Here is a 22775-nt window from a genome sequence, read left to right as displayed (position 1 = left end):
CAGCAAAGGGATACGGTCATGACAGAACACAGGAACAACTTCTCCTCACCCACTGAGATACCACACAAGTTTCAGGTGGGCAACAAAGTCTGGTTGCATCTGCAGAGAGAACGACTTACCAGAACCCATCAGAAGCTCAGACCACTCCGACATGGTCCTCACAACAGTACCAAGGCTGTGGGGAACAATGCTTTGGAGCACATCATTCCTCCATTCCTTTGCCTGCACCAAATGTTCAATATGGACCATCGTCGACCATGCTTCCCAACATCACTGGACACATCAGAGATTGCAGGACAAGTTCAACAGATGGAGGAACTCAACGCAATGGGGATCATTGCTTCCTAAGGGGGGAGGAATGATCCAGGTGGATGTTGGTGGCCACCCACCAACCCATTTGGACCCCCACAACTGTCTCTTTCAGCATTTTCAGTTTCCTTAATTATAGCACAACTTACTATTTTTAGCAGTTTTTCGGGTCCTGAACTTCCGGAGCCGTTTTGAGGCCCTAAACGACGTTTTTTTGGGAATCTAGGGGCAACATGGGTCCATGGACCGATGTTGCCCTTCCCAAAGTGGTAGTTCTCGGATAGATCTTTCTAACGAGCTATCGTACGCGTCAAACGGAGATCGTATGCCAAAGTTACGACCCCGGGAAATTGATGTACCAATTTACCCAAACGGGGCCCACAATTTGGCATTTCATCTTCTAGGGTTAGGTTTCGGGATGTGAAGGGTTTTCCATTGTTTCTCAACAATAAATAGGCCTTCGAGCCTCATTGTAATACAGTTGGGAACAGTTCAGAGGCATGTAGCCGCCACATCTCTTCTCAGAGATAAGCTACCATCACCCTAGCTAAGTATTATTTCCGCTGCATCTCTGTGTTTATGGTTATTGCATCTCTGTATTTATGGTTATCTCTGTAATCTATTGCGTTCCCGTTTAAATCCGGATCACACAACCCATCCATGGGTCGATGCCAATTCGCATAGATAAACCATCTCTAATTCTCCAAGTGATTCCATTACTGATGGTGGGTAAAGTATGTAATATTGCGCGCCAAATCATGGATATCCCATTTCTCTACCAGGTAGGCAAGTGAATCCAATCTGTAATCTAATGTAGCCAGATATATTTGTTGTGAATCACCTCTGTCCAAAGGCTATGGGAGGTAAGGATAAGCCATCCCATCTTTGCAGCTAGTGCATGAGCAAAGGAGGATAGGTATTTCAATCCCCAACCACCCCATTTCTTTGGAATTGCAATGTGTCTCCAGCCCACCCAGGCAAAAGGTTTCCCTTCCTTATAACCATTCCAAAGGAATCTGCAGCAAAGTTTTTGTATCCAGGATAAAATTCCTTTAGGAATCCATGCCAGAGACATCCAATACACATGTGTAGCCTCCAAGACTGATTTAATTAGCACTAATCGACCCACTCTAGAGAGGAATCTGTGATTCTAGTTGAGTAGTCTTTTTTCGATCTTGGCCACAAGCCATATCCAGTCAGCAATCTTGTAGCAGTGTGGTTTGATCCGAAACCAAGGTATTTGAGCCCATCATCCAGTTCAAGGCTCTGGAATGGAATTTCTATTGTGCAACCCAAGCTTCATGTGGAGTGCAGGCTAAGAGGGTGATAGTGGATTTCAATCGATTAGGTTCCATACATGTGGCCGAAGAGAAGAGCAACAAGATGTCATAAAATGTAATGGTGTCTCGAATGCCTCCATTGAGAAATATGAGCACATCATGAATGAAGAGGAGGTGGGTGAGAATACACTAGTCTGATATGTTGAGTCCCTGTAAGCGCCCCTCTCTTTTGGCCAAGGCTGTTAATCTGCTAAGTCCCTCCATGACCAACAAAAAGAGGAGCGGGGAGAGGGAGCATCCTTGTTTGAATCCACATTCTGCATGAAAAAAGTACGAAGTAGATCCATTGATCATGAAACTGAAAGAGACAGTAGTGATACAACACATGATCCAATGAATGAAGAGAGGGGGAAAGCCTAAATGGGTGAGTAACATTATGAGATAGAACCAGCACACCCGATTAAAAGCTTTTGAGAGATCAATTTTGAGAATGGCACCTTTAAGATTTTTTGTCTTAATGGAGGGCTTCCTGAGCTGTGCCAATAGCCTTATGAATTTGTCTATTATGGAGGAAAGCAAATTGTTTCGGAGAAATATGACATGATAGAATAGGCTTAAGTCTATTGGCAATAATATTAGCTATGATCTTGTATAGATAGTTGCAAAGTGAAATGGGTCTGAAATCATTGAAAGATATAGGAGAGTCAGTTTTGGGGATGAGGGTGATGAAGGTAGAGTTGATGGCCTCATACATTCTCCCTAAAATCCTGCAGTCCTCCACCACCTTTAGAAGATCCTATCCAATAGTATCGTAAAAGGCTAAGTAAAACTCAATAGTCCATCCGTCAAGTCCCAGACTTTTATCTTTTTTGAACTATTTTAGCGTGCTTTCCAATTCTCCCATAGTAACAAGATTTGTAAGCTCCTCTGCCTCTTCCGGATCAACAAGCCGAGGGAAGAGTCCAGCAATCCAAACTATTTCAGTAAGGGTGGCACTAAGGGGAGCCTTGAAAGCTTCTAGAAGTGTGAATTGCCCATGTGTGTCAGCTGATGAAATGATTTTGCGAGTTGACCATCCTCAGAAGGCATGTGCCAAATCGTGTTGCTGACTTTTCTTCCCTTTGCATAATTTTGGAAAAACTTTGTATTCTCATCTCTAGCCTGAAGCTAAATAGATCGACTTCTAAGGCGCCATGTTTCTTCTCGATCTTTGAGAATTTTGGATCTCTAAGTCTCGAGGTCAATGAGAATTGATTTAGCCACTGCAGATATAAATCCTCGCCCCTGCTCATCTAGGAGATCAACCATATTAGACTCAATGGTAATGAGAATTTGTTCATCCCGATCTCGTTTGTCTTTTTCCCATTTAATAGATAATCTCTTGATTTCAAGAAGGTTATGACAAAATCCTTCAGCAATGGTTCTCCGGATGAGAGCACCAGTAATTTGTGACTAAATTGATGTAATTGGGGTCCTTTAACCAGCTGGTATTGAATTTGAAAGGGGACTTAGGCTTCTAGAAAGGACCTGACAGCTCCATGAAGATGGGAGAATGATCAGATATTCCACCATATCTAACCCATTGTTTATAATTTGATAGGATTCTTACCAGAGGTTCCTTGATGAGGAATCTATCCAAACACCTAGCTAGAGCAGCATTCCCTGTTCTTCTGTTGCGCCATGTAGGCTGAGAATTGTTCATAGGTATGTCAATCAAGTGGTGTTGCTCAAGAAGCTGCTCCAAAGTGTTAGATAAGGGATCCACTTGTGCATTGCATCCCCAAGATTCCCCATATCCAATGGAGAAATTCAAATCCCCACCCAAAATGAGATTGTCAGATCTGACAAAAGATAGATTGAGGAGGTGGTTCCAAAAATCAGCTCTGTTTTGACAGGGGGCATATACATTGATAATCTTGAAATCCATGCCAAACTCTGAGGAGTAGATGTCCATATTGATGAAGCCAGATCCTCCCTAGGAGGCTTTGAGTTTGATAATGCAAGGGTTTATGCCCAAAGAAAGACCTCTAGATTTCCCAACGACGTCAAGAGCATGGAAGGTCCAACCCGGCTTCAATGATTACAGTACAGGAATGACCAGATCAACCAAACCAAGAGTTTCTTGATGGAAGATGATATCAACATTCTCAAATTCAAATAATCTTTTGAGGGCTAGCCAATCCTCTGCAGTTAAAGGATAGCCACTTCATGGGGGTGGCTAAGGGAGGGTGTTCGGTGCTCTAAGTACCCAATCAAATGTGGATTGTCTGCCATATACTACTTCCACCCTAGCCTGCAAGATAACTTTAGAAATGTGGTATTGACGACCCCTGGTGTTCTTGGAAATACGAAGAGGGGATGTCAATCCAATCCCTACATGTTGAGGTGGATGAGATGCTCAGGATCAGAGGTTGTAGGAATGAGAGTGACCAGAGGTGGACGAGGGATCCAAGGGGAGGGGTGAGTGAGCCAAACCAGGGATAGAAGGGGGAGTAGTCGAGATAGCAGGTTGGTGGTGGTCCAAGGGGCAGGTAATGACAGTGCAAGTTATGCCTGGAATAGATGCAAATGGAGTATGCAAGTGCTGAATAGAGCAATTTAATGAAAAATCAGAAACATAAAAAAAAGGGAGGAGGAATACCCAATGAGCAAGAGGCCGCAGCTGCAGCCCTAGATCTCGTCATAGGCAGGGAAGGAGGATGGGGGGAGACCGAAGTTGGCAACTGAGCAAACCAGAGGGCATTCCTTATAGAGATGTCCAACTTTATGACACCTTTGACATCTGAACGACACTCCTTCATAATCCAAGATTTGAATGCGAGTGAAGTTCTTCCAATGTAGAGTGATTTTCTCTTCCAACCCTTCTCTGGTATCCAGGTATACCAAAATACAAGCCATAGATCGATTGTCAGAGTTGATGTAGGTCTTGTCGTAATCCAGAAAGGTACCAAGCACATTCCCAATGCAAGTGAAAATGTCTTCAGACCAAAAGTGGAGGGGTAACCCTAACAACCTGACCCATAGTGGTCCAACACCTGTTCCCGTTTTGGATTGAATCATAGGCTCCAATGCTTAAGCAGCATTGGGGTCATCTCAATATGCAAATACCTAGAGAGTGCCCAAGAGGTGTACTCCTCCCTTTGGAAGTTGAGCGCAAACCATCCTCGAGCCAGAGTATGAACCTCCGGGAGTTCCTTGAAAATATTCCCCCAAATTTCCTTAACCTAGAGGCAAAGGCGAGCAACAAAATAAGCTCGGCCTCTAACTGTACCCACTAAAACCTTGCTAGCCGTATCAACAACTTCCCCCATTTTAACCCCTTCACCAAGTTTGAGTGATAGATCCTTGCTGGTAGCCTTAACACACTTTAGTTTTTTCTTACCAGTAAGCGGCAAAGGTAAGATGATCCTACAAGGGGTCCTGTGAACCCTAACGCTCTTGCTGGGGGAGAGGAGTTTTCCCGGGAGTTTATCATCGGCATATCAAAGCAACTAGAAGGGGAGGAGGTGGAACTCAACTCTGTCGCAAAGGGGGTGAAAGGGTTGGATGATGGATCAGAGGAGCCCATTGTAGTGTCAAACCCTAAAGAGGAGCGAAAATCATAGGATACCTGGTGAGGCGTAGTATCCGAAGGCAACAGGTTAAAAGAGGGGGAGGGTGGCGTGCAAGAGGCAAGAAGGTGAAGGGTAGCCGGTGATAAGGGTGGGCAGTCAAGGCCCGAGGAGTCAATAGAGAGGGTAGCAAACGACAGATTGGACGAGGAAGGACTGGGGTCGGAACGGGTAGGAGGAGTAACAGAAAACCGTGAAAAAGGTGAACCCTGGACCCGAGTAGTCGTAGCCTCCGATGGATTATTAGGGCATGTCAAGATAGGATCATAGGGGTTAGGGTCAGCAAAATAATCCACCACGTCTTCTTCCATGTCCAACATCCTGCAGACAATCCCGACGACAACGAAGGGTGGTCTATTGACAACAAATCCGAAGAGCTAATGCCGACCGTGACGGTGAAGATGACATCGCAATTGTGAGGATGGCAATGAGAAACTGTGTTGCTTCAGGCGGTGAGGTAGAAACCCTAGCCATGCTCCCACCGTTGAACAATCCCGAGCTCCATCTTCCTCTCCACTTCAAGATTAATGATGTTAATCTCACTTACCTATATTTAAATCTTCTTATTAACCCTTGTGTGAGAGAGATTGTGAGGTTTATATGTAAACATTTAGAATTATAGAGATATTTTGAAGGATCGACACAATGTTAGATAAGTGAGATTTGCTCGATCATAGAACAATTTTTTTGATATATATATATATATATATATATTACTTCCAAATATTAGATGAAGCCAATTAATTTTATTATATAGTTCTCCTCATTGCATGAGGTTAGTTTTTAAATTTTATTATTGGTAAAATATTAAATTCGTTAACTAAAAGGTAAGGGTTATTTGTTTTTTTTTTGGGTAGAAGAAGTATATTTACAATTACCATTAAATTAAAACATTTTATTTTTATAATTATTGATTTGTTACTAGAGAAACCAAATTAATAGCAAAGAAAAAATGTTTATAGTTATGAAAAAAATCTATAATAATTGGGTAGAGAAGCTCATTCTACAACCCAATGTAAGGGCGATGTGTAATCCCCTCTATGCTCAAAGTGGAGTTGATATGTGTCCATTTAAAAATAAAAATAAAATATTATTTAATTTAAAGAATAATGTCTACTATAACCAAAATAAAAAACAAATATACATATTTGGTTTAGGGTCAGCAGAATAATCCACCACGTCTTCTTCCATGTCTGACATCCTGTAGACAATCCTGACAACAACGAAGGGTGGTCCATTGACAACAAATCTGAAGAGCTAATGCCGACCGTGACGGTGAAGATGACATCACAACTGTGAGGATGGCAACGAGAAACTGTGTTGCTTCAGGCGGTGAGGTAGAAACCCTAGCTGTGCTCCCACCGTTGAACAATCCCGAGCTCCATCTTCCTCTCCACTCCAAGATCAATGATGTTAATCTCACTTACCTAGATTTAAATCTTCTTATTTACCCTTGTGTGAGAGAGATTGTGAGGTTTATATGTAAACATTTAGAATTATAAAGATATTTTGAAGGATCAACACAATGTTAGATAAGTGAGATTTGCTCGATCATTGAACAATTTTTTTGATATATATATATATATATATATATATATATTTCTCTTCTTCCAAATATTAGATGAAGCCAATTAATTTTATTATATAGTTCTCCTTACCGCATGAGGTTAGTTTTTAAATTTTATTTTTGGTAAAATATTAAAGGTAAGGGTTATTTGTTTTTTTTGTTTGGGTAAAAGAAGCATATTTGCTATTACCATTAAATTAAAACATTTTATTTTTATAATTATTTATTTGTTACTAGAGAAACCAAATTAATAGCAAAGAAAAAATGTTTATAGTTATGAAAAAAATCTATAATAATTGAGTAGAGAGGCTCATTCTACAACCGAGTATAAGGGCGATGTGTAATCCCCTATGTGCTCAAAGTGGAGTTGATATGTGTCCATTTTAAAATAGAATTCAAATATTATTTAAATTAAAGAATAATGTCCACTATAACCAAAATAAAAAACGAATATACATATTTGGTTAGTTTTACTTTAAGTATTATAAAACGGAGTTGTCTTTAGTGCGACTTTTTGGACTTTCTGGTGCCGGAATCAATCAGGTGGAAAAATTTGAGGTGAAATCTTGATTTGTATTATTTAAACTAGTTTTTGACTGTATATATGGATTCAACACCTTGGAAAACCTCTAGGGCACTTCGATTGCACAATATTACCCATCAAACTTGTGATTTCAATAAATTCCAGCCGGATTTTAGAGAAATTTGACCAGAAAAACCAACCCGAAAAACCCACCGTAAAACTTCCAAAAAGCCACATTAATGACAACTCTTTATAAAACGTAGTCCCACTCTAACCGTGCTTGCCTGATTGGTTGTTGATATTGCAACCCAATAGAAATATTTCACTCTTAGTGATAAATAAATATTTCCATATCCATATGACAAAGATAATTTTATATCAACCTTTAAAATTCTTAAAAAAGAAAAAAGAAAAAAGAATAAAGTTGATATTGACTCATATTATTTATATTTCAATTAGATGCGCAAATAAACATTTTAATATCCATCTTAACTAATTTATTTTAATATCAACATTAGAAAACACACACACACAAATATGAATAATAAATAATTGAAAGTAAAAAGATTTGATTGGCTCTTGCTAGATTTGTGGTTAAGATGAATCTATACTGGTATTGTTCTAAATAATTGAGTTTGCTCCTATCTAAATGACTGAAGAAACATAACATATACTAATAGACAAACATACTAGCCCACAAAACCTTTTAAAACTAAAACTTTGATGTGCACCTTAATTATTCTGTGGGGGAGTCCACCGGGGTGGGAGTAGGAACTTGGTCTTCCTCCTTGTGGTTGTCGAAGTCTATGTTGGTTAGTTTCTTATCCAAGATTGAGACTTTTGCATCCAATTTGTTTGCTTATTGTTGGTGAACATCAATATAATAGATAATTTCTTCCTAAGCCTCATTATGTTCCACTAATGCTTTGCCCATCAATGTTTTTACTTTGCCAATATAAGTATACAATGTGCATATATAGTGTTTGCATGGATTTGGTGCACATTGTATTTAGAATCCACGAAGCCACATTGTCCACTACCTTTATATCATATAAAAGATGATAGTCAACTATGGCCTCACATCCAACTACTTCAATTTCTTCTCAGGTTGACTGCAAAGTGCACTCCTAGAATCTATATCTTAAGGCTTCAACATCGGTATGGGACAACAAGCCTTTGTTGGAGCTGCCACAACTAGAGGAAGAGAGACCCCTTCATAGTGATATGAAAGCAAGTTATGCAAGTAGGGTAGAGATGGGGTGGTTAAGTGCTTGAAGGGGAGACCATAAGAAGGCCTCTAGCAGTGGCACAAAGTTTTTGAACAGAGGGACGTGGGGTTGTTGCAACGAAGACACAAAATAAGAAGGCAAGGTTGGGTTGTAGGAGAACTAATGAAATGGGAAGCTGGAAAGAGAAAAGAAGGATGGGTGATAACGCTAAGGGATAACAAAATGACAGTGAGGAAACAACAACAAGAGAAGACGAAATAGGCAACTTAAAACAACACAAAACCATGAGTAAAATTGAAAACATACCCATATCTTGTACACTAAAGAATAACAACTCTTGATTGTAGGTACCTGTTGCATGCATTGTTATAACTGTGCAGAGTGCCACATCTTGATCACCAAAGTGCTCATCCAACTGATAAAATGATACCAAAGTGTTGGGTTATTTGTTGCCCAAACTGAAATGGAGGTAAAGTGACATGCCTTATTCATCCTCGAAAACTAAACATCAACTCCTTGAATGGTAGTTTGAGGAGCTATTCAAAATATCACAAGTTAGTAATATACCCTACCCAAGAAAACTAAAAAATAAGATTACAAACATATTTAAAAAAAAACACTTTAATTAAATAAATATTTTCTAGAACTATAATTTAAAATAAAAACAAATTATTTAATTATAAGAAGAGTTTTGGCGTAAATCACATGTAGAAAACCTTTGTCGATGCGTTTCAATTCATCGTCCTAACGATGAATCACACTAGTTGGTTGCGTTTCGATTCATCGTCCTAACGATGAATCACACTAATTGGTTCGAAACGCATCGACAAAGGTTTTCTACATGTGATTTACGCCAAAACTCTTCTTATAATTATTATGAATCACAGAAGGTTCAATTCTACAAATTATTTAATTCTATAATAATATTTAATTTTATGCCATTCAAAAATTTAATTAAATTTTAAAAATATTAGATTGATTTAAAATTTGACAATATATGAATAAGATAAAAATAATTAAAAAAAGATATCACTTTCACTGCTAACGTCTCTTAGCAAAAACCGGAAAATAAATTTCTGTACACTCCTTTATCTTGAGGAATACTCAATAATAGGAATATGCTTTGACCTGTACATTTAAAGGTCCACATCATATTCCAACAGTAGTTCCGAAGGCACATATCATATTTGTAACCGCTCACCTAGTACATCACATCAGTCAACAGACAGACTAACCTCCCGTCAATTACCGGAAAATAAAATCCCCATCAGCAGATGGCAGGCCGCGTAGGAAGTCAGATCACGCGGAAAGAGACAATTTACGTGGTCCAGTCAGAGAAGTTGGGTTCTTGGACTGTGGTCATATGGTGCGTTGGGCTATGGTCATATGGTGCGGAGCAATATAACAGAGTTCTTGGTCCCATTGCAGCACAAAATGCAAAACATGGTGAAAAATTAGTAGGCCCGGAGCTTTTTGTTCTATTACAAAAAATTATCATTGAACATGATTAAAACCAGAGAAATAGGATTGTTTTTAGGCAATGAGTGAGTTGTTTTTAATAAGATTTTTTGGAAGTTTTTTTGGTGGGTTTTTTGGGTTTATTTTTCTAAAATTTGGTAGGAATTTATTGAAATCAAAAGCTTGATGGTAACCCTGCACAATCGAAGCGCCTCAGGGTTTTCCAGGCGCTAAATCCATATATACAGTGAAAAACCAGTTTAAATAACACAAAATCAAAATTTCACCTCCAAATTTTTGACCGGATTCTGACACCAGAAAATAAAAAAAATCACACTAAAGACAACTCTTTTTTCTAGGCCATAAAAATAATTTAAAAAACCACATAAATATGTTAGATCAAATGAGCATAGTTTAAGTGACCATGACTTTCATAATTATTTTTTAAAACTTTGATTTTTATTTTTACATTTTGCAATTTAAATTTTCAAAAATTTATAAACTTAAAAGGAAAGCAAGCTTTATTTATTTAATTTCTATTAATTTATAAAAAACCAGTAACAAATTAGAATAATTTATACACTATATCAATTTTTTTTACTATAATACGAGCAAATTAAATATATCAATAACTTATAACTTATTTTTTTAAAATATTTCAACATCAAAATCGCTTACTTTTTAAGCTTTATCATAACCAAATACATTTCTTTGAAATTAAATCCAAAAAAATAAATTAACAAATTAACAAAGAGTGCTCTCCAGGACTCAATCATGATCCCAACTATTAATTTTAAAAACAATAAAAACCCAAAATTAATTATTCTTAAAATATTTTGAATAAAGTTTAAAGCCTGAATCCCTGCATAAATCCCTTGAAATTAAACCCAAAATGAATAAGAAAACAAACAATGCTCCCAATTACTAAACCAATTAACACTTTAACCATGATCTAACCATTAATCTTGAAAACCACGAAACCCAAAACCAATCAGGCCATTTTGGGTGCAGAACCTCTCGTGTTAGCGAAGTGGGTCATGGGCACATGCATCAAATTCTTCGATCCGCAGTATAAAACCATTCGGGCATCCACCAGTTGCATTCTTGGTCTCCGGATTTAGCCTTAAATACTCAACAATACCATTAATTCCACTGGGTGTTCGCCAAATACGTCCTCAGAGGCCGGATTTACCTCTTAATTCCTTCGATTACGCCATAAAACTCGCTTGGAACCCCAAATCTTACAAGAATATAAGCTAAAAAAACAAGTTGGTCACTGCCAAAGTGCCTCTAAAATCCCATTCCCAGACGCGCTGCTTTGTGGGAGGCACCAGGCAAATCAAATTCACTCCAACCCAATTCATCTCCATCTCACAGTCATTGAAACAATCTCGAGTGCCTCACAATGTCATTTGAGGAAGAGGAGGCCTTCGAACACACCCTTCTTGTAGTGAGAGAGGTTTCTGTTTACAAGATCCCACCAAGGAGCACCAGTGGCAGCTACAAATGCGGGGAATGGCTGCAATCCGATAAGATTTGGACTGGGAGGCTCAGAGTTGTGTCCTGCAAGGAAAGGTGTGAGATTAGGCTGGAGGATTCAAACACAGGGGAGCTCTTTGCCGCCTGCTATGTCTATCCGGGTCACAGGGAGAGCTCTGTTGAGACTGTTGCCGATTCCTCCCGCTATTTTGTATTGAAGATTGAAGATGGCAGAGGCAAACATGCCTTCATTGGCCTCGGATTTACGGAGAGGAACGAGGCCTTCGACTTCAATGTTGCCCTTTCCGATCACGAGAAGTATATCAGGAGGGAGCAGGAGAAGGAGAAGGGCGAAGAGAACGAGGATGGAAAAATTGAAATTCACCCTGCTGTTAACCAGAGGTTAAAGGTACGATAACGAGGCACTGCAGCATTCTGCGCTTTCATGCCACTCTCTTTTGTTATTGTAAAATGCTTCCAATACAATAAAGTCAAAAACAGCGGGACAGGCCTCTTACTGTTGTTGATTGTATCTTGTTTTGTTGCCTTTAGCTTGTGATTTATTACCCAATACCTTAATGCCTCTCATAGATTATGTTTGCTGAATTGGCCATTAAATTTATGTTTTGGGTTTGTTAAAAGATATACGCTGATCTGAAAAAATTCATAGTTTTCAGAGAACAGCTACGATTTACCGAATGATATATCTTGATCTTAAACAATTAGTGTCTTTCTGATGACAGATCAACAAAATGGTTTCTGATTCATGATTGGCAATGAAAATGAATTGGTGCCCAGCGTGTTTTATTTTAGATGGCTATAATTTTTACCAAAGGATATTGGTTGATCTCAATTGAGTCATGGAATTAGATGGACATACTATGGAATTAGATTCCGATTCATGGTTCTGATTTCTGAGCAGTAGAGAACTTCAGGTGCCGGACACAGAAGTATACGTGTGTATCTTTTTTCCTTTCCAATGTCAATGAGAACTTTTTACCCCTCGCGTTGTCACGGTTGTTTATTAGATCAGGTTCGTTATAACAGCTTATCTAGTTTGAGGATCTATCAGTGACCCCTTATTTCCATTCCATGCAGTTTTGCTGACATTTTTCTGTCTGAAAATGAGATGCAAGTGATGTGTGATTGTGGAATAAAATTTCAATTTTTTCTACGCAATACATGAACAAACTGATCATGTCAAAACAACCAAAGAAAATCAAGAATACCTGCAATTTAATTTTTACAGTGGAAATAACTTCTACATGCAATTTACTTGTCGAATCTCAAACTCAATAGATTGCCTAGGCGTCTGTATATAATGATGTAACATGCCTTTGTACTCATCTTGGATGGAATTTGGCATCCATTGCCTTTGTTAAACAGATATTCTCATGATTAAAGTATTTGGGAACTCGTGTTCATCCCTACCGTTTTCCCACACATTCACTAGGTTGATTTCTCACTACACATTCTCATACTATCTAGACTGGTTGTAGGATCTCTATGATCTGGTTTCGATCTTGGATGATGATATGGCATTATTTGTGTTCTTCAAAAATCTGTTAGAGACATTCTATGAAGTGTGGAAAATTTTGAGACGGTTCTCCTCAAAATGCTTTATGGATTTGATTTAATGCATAGTTGATTGAAACATGGGAATATTCTGAGATTGCTGCTGTACTGAAGGCTTCTGCAACATAGCTGGGTTCAAGTTTCTCTCAGACCAATGGGAGTCCTTTTTTCAAGGAAACTTGTATTTTGCAAATTCCCAACAATTAAAACTTGGAAATTTTCTAAAGCTTGTGCAATTGGAATGAAACCCTACCTTGATTTCTGAATATGCTTTGGATGTTTAATAGAAGTTTTAGCTCCCAGAAATCGAGAAGTTCATGGATAGACACTGAGGAGTTCTGCCAAATGTTTTTTTATTCGTGAAGTAGCTTATGTGCAGACATAGGATTGGACAGGTGAGAGTTACACCATTTTTCGATGCAATATACAATGTATATGTTTTGTATTGGTATTGTTGCATCTCATCAACTATTAGCTTGAAATGAAAACACACATAATTGGTCTTTGAACAAGTCAACTATCAATGACTGAAAATTTTCCATCTATAATGGTTTGTCCTATCACATACGTTCATTAATCCAATTAACACTTTTTATGTCAAAGTACATAATGCATATTTGTACTCATCTTGTGTATATTATATCTTGGATGGCATCTGGCATCCGTTGCCTTTTTTAAACAAATATTCTCATGATTAAAATATTTGGGAACTTGTGTTCATCTCTACCCTTTCCACACACATTCACTAGGTTGACCCCTCACTACAAATTCTTACAGTATCCAGACTGGTTGTAGGTTGTCTGTGATCTGGTTTCGGTTTTGGATGATGATGTAGTATCCTTTTGTTCTTCAAAAATGTGTCAGAGACAGTCTATGAAGTGTGAAATTTTTTGATACGGTTCTCCTGAAAATGCTTTTTGGGTCGATTTAATGCATAATTAATTGAAACATAGGAATATTCTGAGATTACTACTGTACTCGAGGTTTCTGAATTTTGAAGCATAGCTGTGATTAAGTTTCTCAGACCAATGTCAGTCCTTTCATCGAGGGAAATTTCCTTTTGCAAATTCCCAACAATTAAAACTTGGAAATTTTTTAAAGCTTGTGCAATTGGAATGAAACCCTACCTTGATCTCTGAATGTGCTTTAGATGTTTAGTAGAAAGTCTCGTTCCTAGAAGTTGAGAAGTTCATGGATAGACATTGAGGAGTTCAGCCAATTTTTTTTGTTTTTGTTTTGTTAATTTGTGAAGTAGCTTATGTGGGGACATAGGAATTGGACAGGTGACAGTTATGCCATTTTTCGATACAATATACAGTGTATACGTTTTATATTGGTATTGTTGCATCTCATTAACAAGTAGCTTAAAAGGAAATCACATGCAGGTGGCCTTTGAACAAGTCAACTATGGTGGTACCATGATCTTGATGTGCTTCGACCAGTCATCATGATCGTCACTTGCACTTGATCAATCAATCTTGTGAGTAGCTTCCAAAGCCACATTGCTTCACAACTCTCCAAACTAGCCGCAATATACTTGGCTTCTGTAGTCCTGAGAGCGATAGATGTTTGCTTCCTGCCCAAGCAGAATCTAAATTGAATCATCATCTTGATGTGCTCTTACCGTCTTCAACACTCTCTGCCTCATTTGAATCTATATATCCCTGCAACTGTATTTCTCAATTCACATTCAACTTTACCATCTCAACACATGTTGTCACGTCCCCAAGCTTGCGGTAGTCTTTCAACCGCTCTTAGCGAGGTGCGGCACCACCGAACACTTTCTTTTCACCAATACTTATGTTCGTGGACTACACCTAACCACTTACTCCTACTTAGTTTGTGTTTCGCAACCAAGTATTATTATGTTATCCTTTATACCAATGAACACCCATACACATTCATTATCATCAGCAATTATAAATGAAGAACACAATTGCACAGTACAAAGGGAGGGGCAACTCCCTGAACAATGAGTCTGCCCGAATAATATATTATACAATCTTTTACAATTTATAAGCTTTACAAGTATACTTGGAAACCCCAAGTTTCATACTAGCCAAATTTACAATCTTTGGCAAATTCGGTTGCCCAGCTCATCGGTGCCTCCGCACGGTCGCCGCACGACTCACCAACCCTTCGTTCAACTCGTCAACGATCGTGTTGTTTGCCCAACTTGGGCGCACCTCCAAGTCGCCACACACGGGCGCCTCCACCTGAGACACACCTTTGTCCACAATCTCAACACTTCACCAAGTCACCGTGCACACTTGCACGACGGGCGAGTGCTCACCCGAGCCACCCAAGAACCTGTGCCAAGTCGTCGCACAAATCGGGCGCCACACACCCGTGCACACCTCACTCCAACCGGCGGGCGACCCTGCCCGCGCCCTTCGCCCAAAACCAAGACAAGCGACTAACTCCGTGCGGCCTTGCCCAAGGACGGGCGCATCTCCAATTGCGCACTTTTCTTTGTTGAGCGATGAGCGAATGATGGTTGAATGTCCAAATGACTCCAACGCAATGTTAATATATACCAACCATAGGGCGAGGTCGTGGCTTGCCCAGCCGACCTCCCCACGCCCACACTTCATCACAAAAGCCATTAACTTCACGTCGGCCTTTCTCTCCAAGTGTGGTCGGACTCCATAATGTTTATCCCACGCTCCCATGCGTATAAACTCGGCTCGCCCTCCTCCATTAGGCATATAACTCCACGCGCACATGAATCTGAGCTCGCACCTTTCACCAAACCGCAGCTCGTTCAACCTTCACCCACGGTCGCACATCAACTGAACTGCAGGTCGTTACATCCTCCTCCACCTGAAATCGTTGTCGTCCTCGACAACATACCATCCTGGTAGCCATCCACCAAGATCATCATCAATGTCTGTCTCATCCTCGGTCCATGATGTCAACTCTTCCACATACTGCAAACATCCCTGCAACATATGTAGAACTCCATCTCCACCATGTGTCGTCCTCATCCTGTGAACTGTCCTCCTCGTCTGCCTAATGCCAACATCTCTCCGTGCACTTCCGGACCCCATGTTTGAACTAGTTGGGTAGCTAATCCAACTGTCATGCTCAAGCCATGAGAGTGAACATCCTTATGCCTTCACCAGTCTATCTCGGATTCTGCCACATCTCGGACTCACCAAGAATCTCACCACCATGTTTAGGTCCATGGAAACTCCATCCCATCTGCAACATGTCATGATGCTTGATGCCAATCCATCCCTGCACCATTTACCATACCTCCTCAACCTGTTTTAAGGACTCATTGCCATGAGCAGTTAACAATGAGCCCCATCTTCTTGTCCATCTAAGATGTGGAGGGAGTAGAGCCTGAAGGCTCACCCTCACTAATCAACTCAATCCATCTGTCAGGATTCTCTATCTCCATCCTCTGTAGATAAGTGACCCGATCCTCCTCCCAGACATTCGGCCTCACATATGCCTCATCATCATCATCATCATCCTCAACCACTTCTAGCCTTCTTGACAAATCCAAGATACTATCTGAAAGTGTCCTGATGACCGATGATTGCTCGGTAAGCTTTGTCTCAATCGTAGACAACCGCTTACTCATATCTTCCATCCGCTTCTCGTCCTCCATTTGCATCACTGCCAACTTACAATCAGGCCTTGTCACTCCAATGGTTGGTACACCAATGGGTACATCTTCCCTTCCATCGTAAATGTACAACTTCCTCAAATGTGGAACAATCATAGCATCAAACTGTTTCATGAATTCCATTCCTAGCACAGCTTCATAGTCATCAATCCGCACTATAGTGAAGTCGACCTTCCCTGTCCACTCACCAAGTGTTGTGTCCACTTTCTCAGCTACACCAAGAACATTATCAGGAGGAGAATTGACTGTCTTCATCTGTGCCTTCACCGGTACAAATTTCAGCCCAATTCTTCTCGCAGTATCTTCACCCATGAAGTTGTGAGAAGCCCCACTATCCACCATAGTGAGTATATCAGCACCTCCAACCTTCATCCGAACATACTCCAAACTGTTCCTCTCAGGATCCCTTCGAGAGACCACCTCTGTAGCAGCAGCAGCACCAAGTATCTGCATCATCCCCACAGAAGCTTCTTCATTCTTCGCATTAGATTGTGCAATCGCAGCCACCTTCGATTTATAAGGACAATTCTTCACCGTATGTGGTCCAGCACATATCCAACACTTCAAGGCTTTCTTCGTCTTCGAATTATCGTCCGATTTCGAAACATCATCCTTCTTCTTATCGCTTATCGGACTTCTTCTTCCTATCATCAGAAGTCTCATCATAATGCTCCACCAACCTGTCCACAACAGCAAAAGCTTCCTCAAGTGTTCTAATCCTCTGCCTCTTCACTTCATTGCGTGCCCAAGGCTTCAACCCAATAATGAAATTGAACACCTTGTCTCTCTCTGCCATGTCAGGAAGTTCCAGAACCGCACTTGCAAACTCCCGCTGATATGTCTGAAGGTTCCCGGTCTGCTTTATGAACTTAATTTTCATCCTTGCTTCCCACGTTTCATCCTGAGGACTGAAATGGGTCTGCAAAGCTTTCTTCATGTCATCCCACGAAGTAATGTCACCAGCACTACCATTGGCAATCTGATCCATCCTCCTTTGCCACCACATCTTAGCATCCTTCGTTAAGAACTGAGCAGCTACCTTGACCTTCGTCTCATCATCAGATAGACCCAAGCGTTCCAAGTATTGCTCCATGTCCCATAGAAAGTTGCCAAGAGTCTTTGCACTCCTTGTACCATCGTAAGATTCCGGTTCCTTGACTTTCACATGAGGCACTCCTCCACCTGAGTTATGCCTCACGGCCTTCTTCAACACTGCGATCTCATCTCTGGCTTCATCAAGAGATTTTCGCAAGCCCACGATCTCTGCAAGACCTTGGTCTCTTGCCTCTTCAACCTCCTTGACCCTTACTTCAAGTTGTGTACACATAAGATCAGTGTACTCGTGTTGAGTCCGGAGTTCCTCAAGCTCTTCCCTCATCTTCAAATTGGCCTCTTGATCTCTCTCGATCAAATCCATCTTCTTATTCCAGGAAGCTTCCAAGTCCTCCATCTTCTCCAACACTTTTTCCATAAGTGCTATAGTAGCATCCTTCACACCATGACTAGACCCAGCCTGAGATTCAGCTGCCATTGCTAACAGCTTCCTTCTTCTTTGCGATCTAGTTTCGACCATCCAACAACTTCACCAAGATGCCTGCAACCTGAACCAGCTCTTGTCCCACTTGTATGTGAAACAACTTCCTTCACCTGCAAGTACCTGCTTCACTGTCACCAACTGTCAAGCTTCTTCAACCTTGAATTAGCTTCAATCACCAGCTCCAACTTGGCTCCGATACCATCTGTCACGCCCCCAAGCCTGTGGTAGTCTTTCAACCGCTCTTAGCGAGGTGCGGCACCACTGAACACTTTCTTTTCACCATTACTTATGTTCGTGGACTACGCCTAACCACTTACTCCTACCTAGTTTGTGTTTCGCAACCAAGTATTATTATGTTATCCTTTATACCAATGAACACCCATACACATTCATTATCATCAGCAATTATAAATGGAGAACACAATTGCACAGTACAAAGGGAGGGGCAACTCCCTGAACAATGAGTCTGCCCGAATAATATATTATACAATCTTTTACAAGTATACTTGGAAACCCTAAGTTTCATACTTAGCCAAAATCTTCGGCAAATTCGGTTGCCCAGCTCGTCGGCGCCTCCGCACGGTCGCCGCACGACTCACCAACCCTTCGTTCACCTCGTCGCACAATCGTGTTGTTTGCACAACTTGGGCGCGCCTCCAAGTCGCCACACACGGGCGCCTCCACTCGAGACACACCTTTGTCCACAATCTCAACACTTCACCAAGTCACCGTGCACACTTGCACGACGGGCGGGCGCTCACCCGAGCCACCCAAGAACCTGTGCCAAGTCGTCGCACAAACCGGGCGCCACACACCCGTGCACACCTCACTCCAACCGACGGGCGACCCTGCCCGTGCCCTTCACCCAAAACCAAGACAAGCGACTAACTCCGTGCGGCCTTGCCCAAGGACGGGCGCATCTCCAACTACGCCTTTCTTCCTTTGCTACGCCTACACCTTGTTCTGCGCACTTTTCTTTGTTGAGCGATGAGCGAATGATGGTTGAATGTCCAAATGACTCCAACGCAATGTTAATATATACCAACCGTAGGGCGAGGTCGTGGCTTGCCCATCTGACCTCCCCACGCCCACACTTCATCGCAAAAGCCATTAACTTCACGTCGGCCTTTCTCTCCAAGTGTGGTCGGCCTCCATAATGTTTATCCCACGCTCCCATGCGTATAAACTCGGCTCGCCCTCCTCCATTAGGCGTATAACTCCACGCACACATGAATCTGAGCTCGCACCTTTCACTGAACCGCAGCTCGTTCAGCCTACCCGCGCGCTCGTTCAGCCTTCACCCGCGGTCGCACATCAACCGAACTGCAGGTCGTTACACATGTTGTGCCACAACTACTTTCTAGTCACCTTGATTGGGTGCTCCCTTTGACATTGAAACAGATCTTGCTGTAGCAATCTGGCTGCTCCCTCTGCCACTTAGCTTCTTTAAATTAGTTACCATGGAGGTGACCATGGACTGGCTGTCCACCATCACACTTTTAGTTCTAAGAAGTTAATGTACCCAACCAAGATCCTTCATCTCGAACTCAGAGGTCAGCTCACTTTGACGTGAAGCAAGGTTTGACTGGTCCCTTTATTGCGAAAGCAGATCTTCCTGCCACTGCTGCTCCCTCTGTCACGTGGTGTTGAATTTCCACGATCTTGGGTCTAGGTTAGAATCTTAAAATCTCTGACGCTTATAAACCAAGAATCTCAACAAGAACTACTTTGCACAGCAGAAAATATAAGGCAGTAAATCACATATGCACAAGTATACACAATCTTTAACAAAATTGTATAATAATGTACAACCCAATCTTCGTTATATTAAACCAATCTGAATAATACAATAATCTATGGTATACAAGATACAATGACAATCTTCACTGCAACATCTATGTCGTATCTTGTCCTGTTGGTCCTTCGCTTCTGTATTGCTCACTAGTTGCCTCTTAGTCCTTCAAAGGACAACACATCGAGACTCCAAGAGGGCTGCCACCTAACACTGCTGCAAGTCACTTCTGTTGCATGTACACGGGCTAAGTCAATCTGCTCTCTGGGCTGGCCAATTCCCGAGCTCCAAACTGTCAGGCTAGCAGTCACCTTTGTCCATCAAGGTGCTGCACTTCGGCACCAATCTTCACCCAAACTTCAGCTCCTCTTCGTCACTTCAAGATAGCTCGTCTAGGGCTACTTTGGGCTATCAACACGCTGCCCTACACCAAACCAATGTTGCCCAATCCTTCACTGTAGATTCTGCTCCTAGGATGGACTCTTGACCACCACGGAAGGTCCTCGAAATGGCACCTATAGGTTGCAAGATAAACTGATCCAAATCTGGTCACTTCCTTGACCCAACACACACAATATGCACTCCAAAATGTGTGCATCAGCTCACTGTTTTAGGGTACCTTGGCTGCTACAATTTTGGACTGGTTAGGGCACCCAACCACAGTCCCTAACAACCCTCAAACTAACCCAAAATTTCTTCCTCTTGCTGCGGTTGTCCTCCAATATGATGTTGCCCTCCAGGCTGCTCCTTTAGGGCAGTTTCAAGACCAACGCACAGACCTGTCTCCCAAAATAGCTGCGGCATCCTACAGGGCCTTCACTAGGCCTATGGCAACGTCTTAAGAGGATTGTCCACCCTCCAGCAAGGCCCTAAAATAGTGCCCTCACCCTCGGCCTTCCAGATCAGGGCTGCAGCCCTCAAGACAACACCTCGACCTCCTCAACGATTCCCAAAACAACCTTCTATCCCTTGCTCTCCTGTCCTTTGCTTACTGCGGCTAGGGCAAAGAAATTTGAACTCTCTTCTTGTGTATTTGTGTTGCAGAATGGGTGCTCTTTAGCCTCTTACTTGCCTTGTATTTATATCCAATACAAGGGCTCCTCCAATGTTATGATTAGGGGCTTCTACAACTGTCATAGTTCATGTTTACACCAAGCCGATCTTGACACACATGTGTAAACCCCATAATATAACTTCAAAAATTCATATCTCCACTTCTACAACTCGGAATTCGACGATTCCCGAAGCGTTGTGTTCTCCTTTCCGCCCTCTATCGTCTCATGCCATCATATGTAGAAATGTGCCCATGAGAATGCCCAAAACACGATTTGGTGCAAAACCCATACTTGGGTTCCAAGCCCACAAGTGACTCTTGTGGCGTTTTTCCCTCCAAACCTCGAACCCTAGGGTTTGGAGTACCTCCCAAGCTACACAAATCAACACTCCCTCTTAGCGAGGAAGGTACTTCCTAGACTAGGAAGTAGCTCATCATCATAATCACTGCTCGCAACACTTGCCTAACTCCTGGCGCTCACAATCATAGTAATCCATGTTCTGTGAACTACACCTTTCTTGGAAGTGTCGCTGTCACTGGAAGCATCCTGCTTCTTCTTCTTCTCCTATACGACTTTCCAATCCCTCCATGATTCCTTCTTGGCATTTATTAGGAGCACCCTTGCTCCCCACTGACCACACGCTCTTCTTGGGCTGCAAAGTCTCCCTCTGAACCTGCAAGCTCCCTCTCGAACTTGACTCCCTTTGAGTCTTTGGACAGTGGACCTTCTTCTCGGGAAAGTGTACCTTCATCTCGGGAACTTGTACCTGCTCCTCTGAAGCCTACTTCTCTGGAACCTACACCTGCTCCTGCTTCTTTGGAACTTGCACTTGCTCCACCTACTTCTTTCCATGATCCACAGGCTTGCTCGTCAACCTGTAGAGACCATGCTCTCTAACTTCGAGTACAATCCCATTAGACTACGAGCCTCTGGGCCTAAGTCTTGCCTTCCCATACTGGAACAAGACCTCAAACCCCTTCCTCTCGATCATCGAGACGGAAATCATGCTATATCTGAGTCCTAGTACAAACAATACATCCTGGACTCGCATCACACGTCCTGTCTCCATCCTGAATGGCACAACTCCTGATCCTCAAATCTCCAATTGACTCTTGTCGCCCAACACCATGTGCAACTTCGAGTCCCATTCAACAGAGTCTCAAAAACTTCCCGTGACCCTGTCATATGCTTTGTCGCGCCACTGCCCACATACCATCCATCCTCATTGATAGTACCTCGCGAGAAATGAGAAATCATAGCAAAGTCTTCCTCTTCCAATCTCCTGGTGAGATCATCTATCTCAATTGAAGTGGCAACACTGGTGACCTGCTTTCCTTTCCTCTTCTCATCATCTCCCTTCTTCTTCATCGGACATCTTGATGAATAATGACCCATCTCGCCATAGTTGAAACACTTGACTTTACTCAAGTCCTTCTTTTGCTTACCCTTCATTTGTGCTGCAAGTGCCATGTCATCATCAAAAGACTTCTTCTTTGGATGAAGATCCTCATCTCGCAACTCTTCCTGAATGAAGTCATCCCACAACCTATCCCAGTCTGGCAACTTCTCTCTGGCAACGATTCCTTTGATGAAGGGCTTCCATTCCTTGGTGAACCCTTTCAAGGCAATCCTTACCATATCTCCATCTGAGATAGTCACATCGATGGCAACAAGCTCATCTTTGACCTGAGACAATCTCGTCAGATACAAGGTCACGCTTTCA

The 22775-nt window shown here is 41.7% G+C and overlaps 1 protein-coding gene across 1 annotated transcript in view; it reads left to right on the top strand.

Annotated features, from left to right (window-relative positions):
* The first annotated feature begins 10981 nt into the window (after positions 1–10981).
* The window catches only part of LOC149227238 (uncharacterized protein At1g03900-like), a 47544-nt gene continuing 35750 nt past the window's right edge, over positions 10982–22775 (top strand). The window contains exon 1 of the mRNA XM_089377725.1: positions 10982–11865. Coding sequence (XP_089233851.1) covers positions 11383–11865 — 483 coding nt within the window. The 5' untranslated portion in view covers positions 10982–11382. The remainder of the gene's footprint in view (positions 11866–22775) is intronic.

Source organism: Pinus tabuliformis, chromosome J, assembly GCF_031772625.1.
Source record: "Pinus tabuliformis cultivar Carrire ecotype Pingquan chromosome J, CPIR1, whole genome shotgun sequence".
NCBI lineage: Eukaryota > Viridiplantae > Streptophyta > Pinopsida > Pinales > Pinaceae > Pinus > Pinus tabuliformis.
The sequence above is the reverse complement of the archived record's forward strand: the minus strand, read 5'-3'. Positions and strand labels throughout refer to the sequence as shown.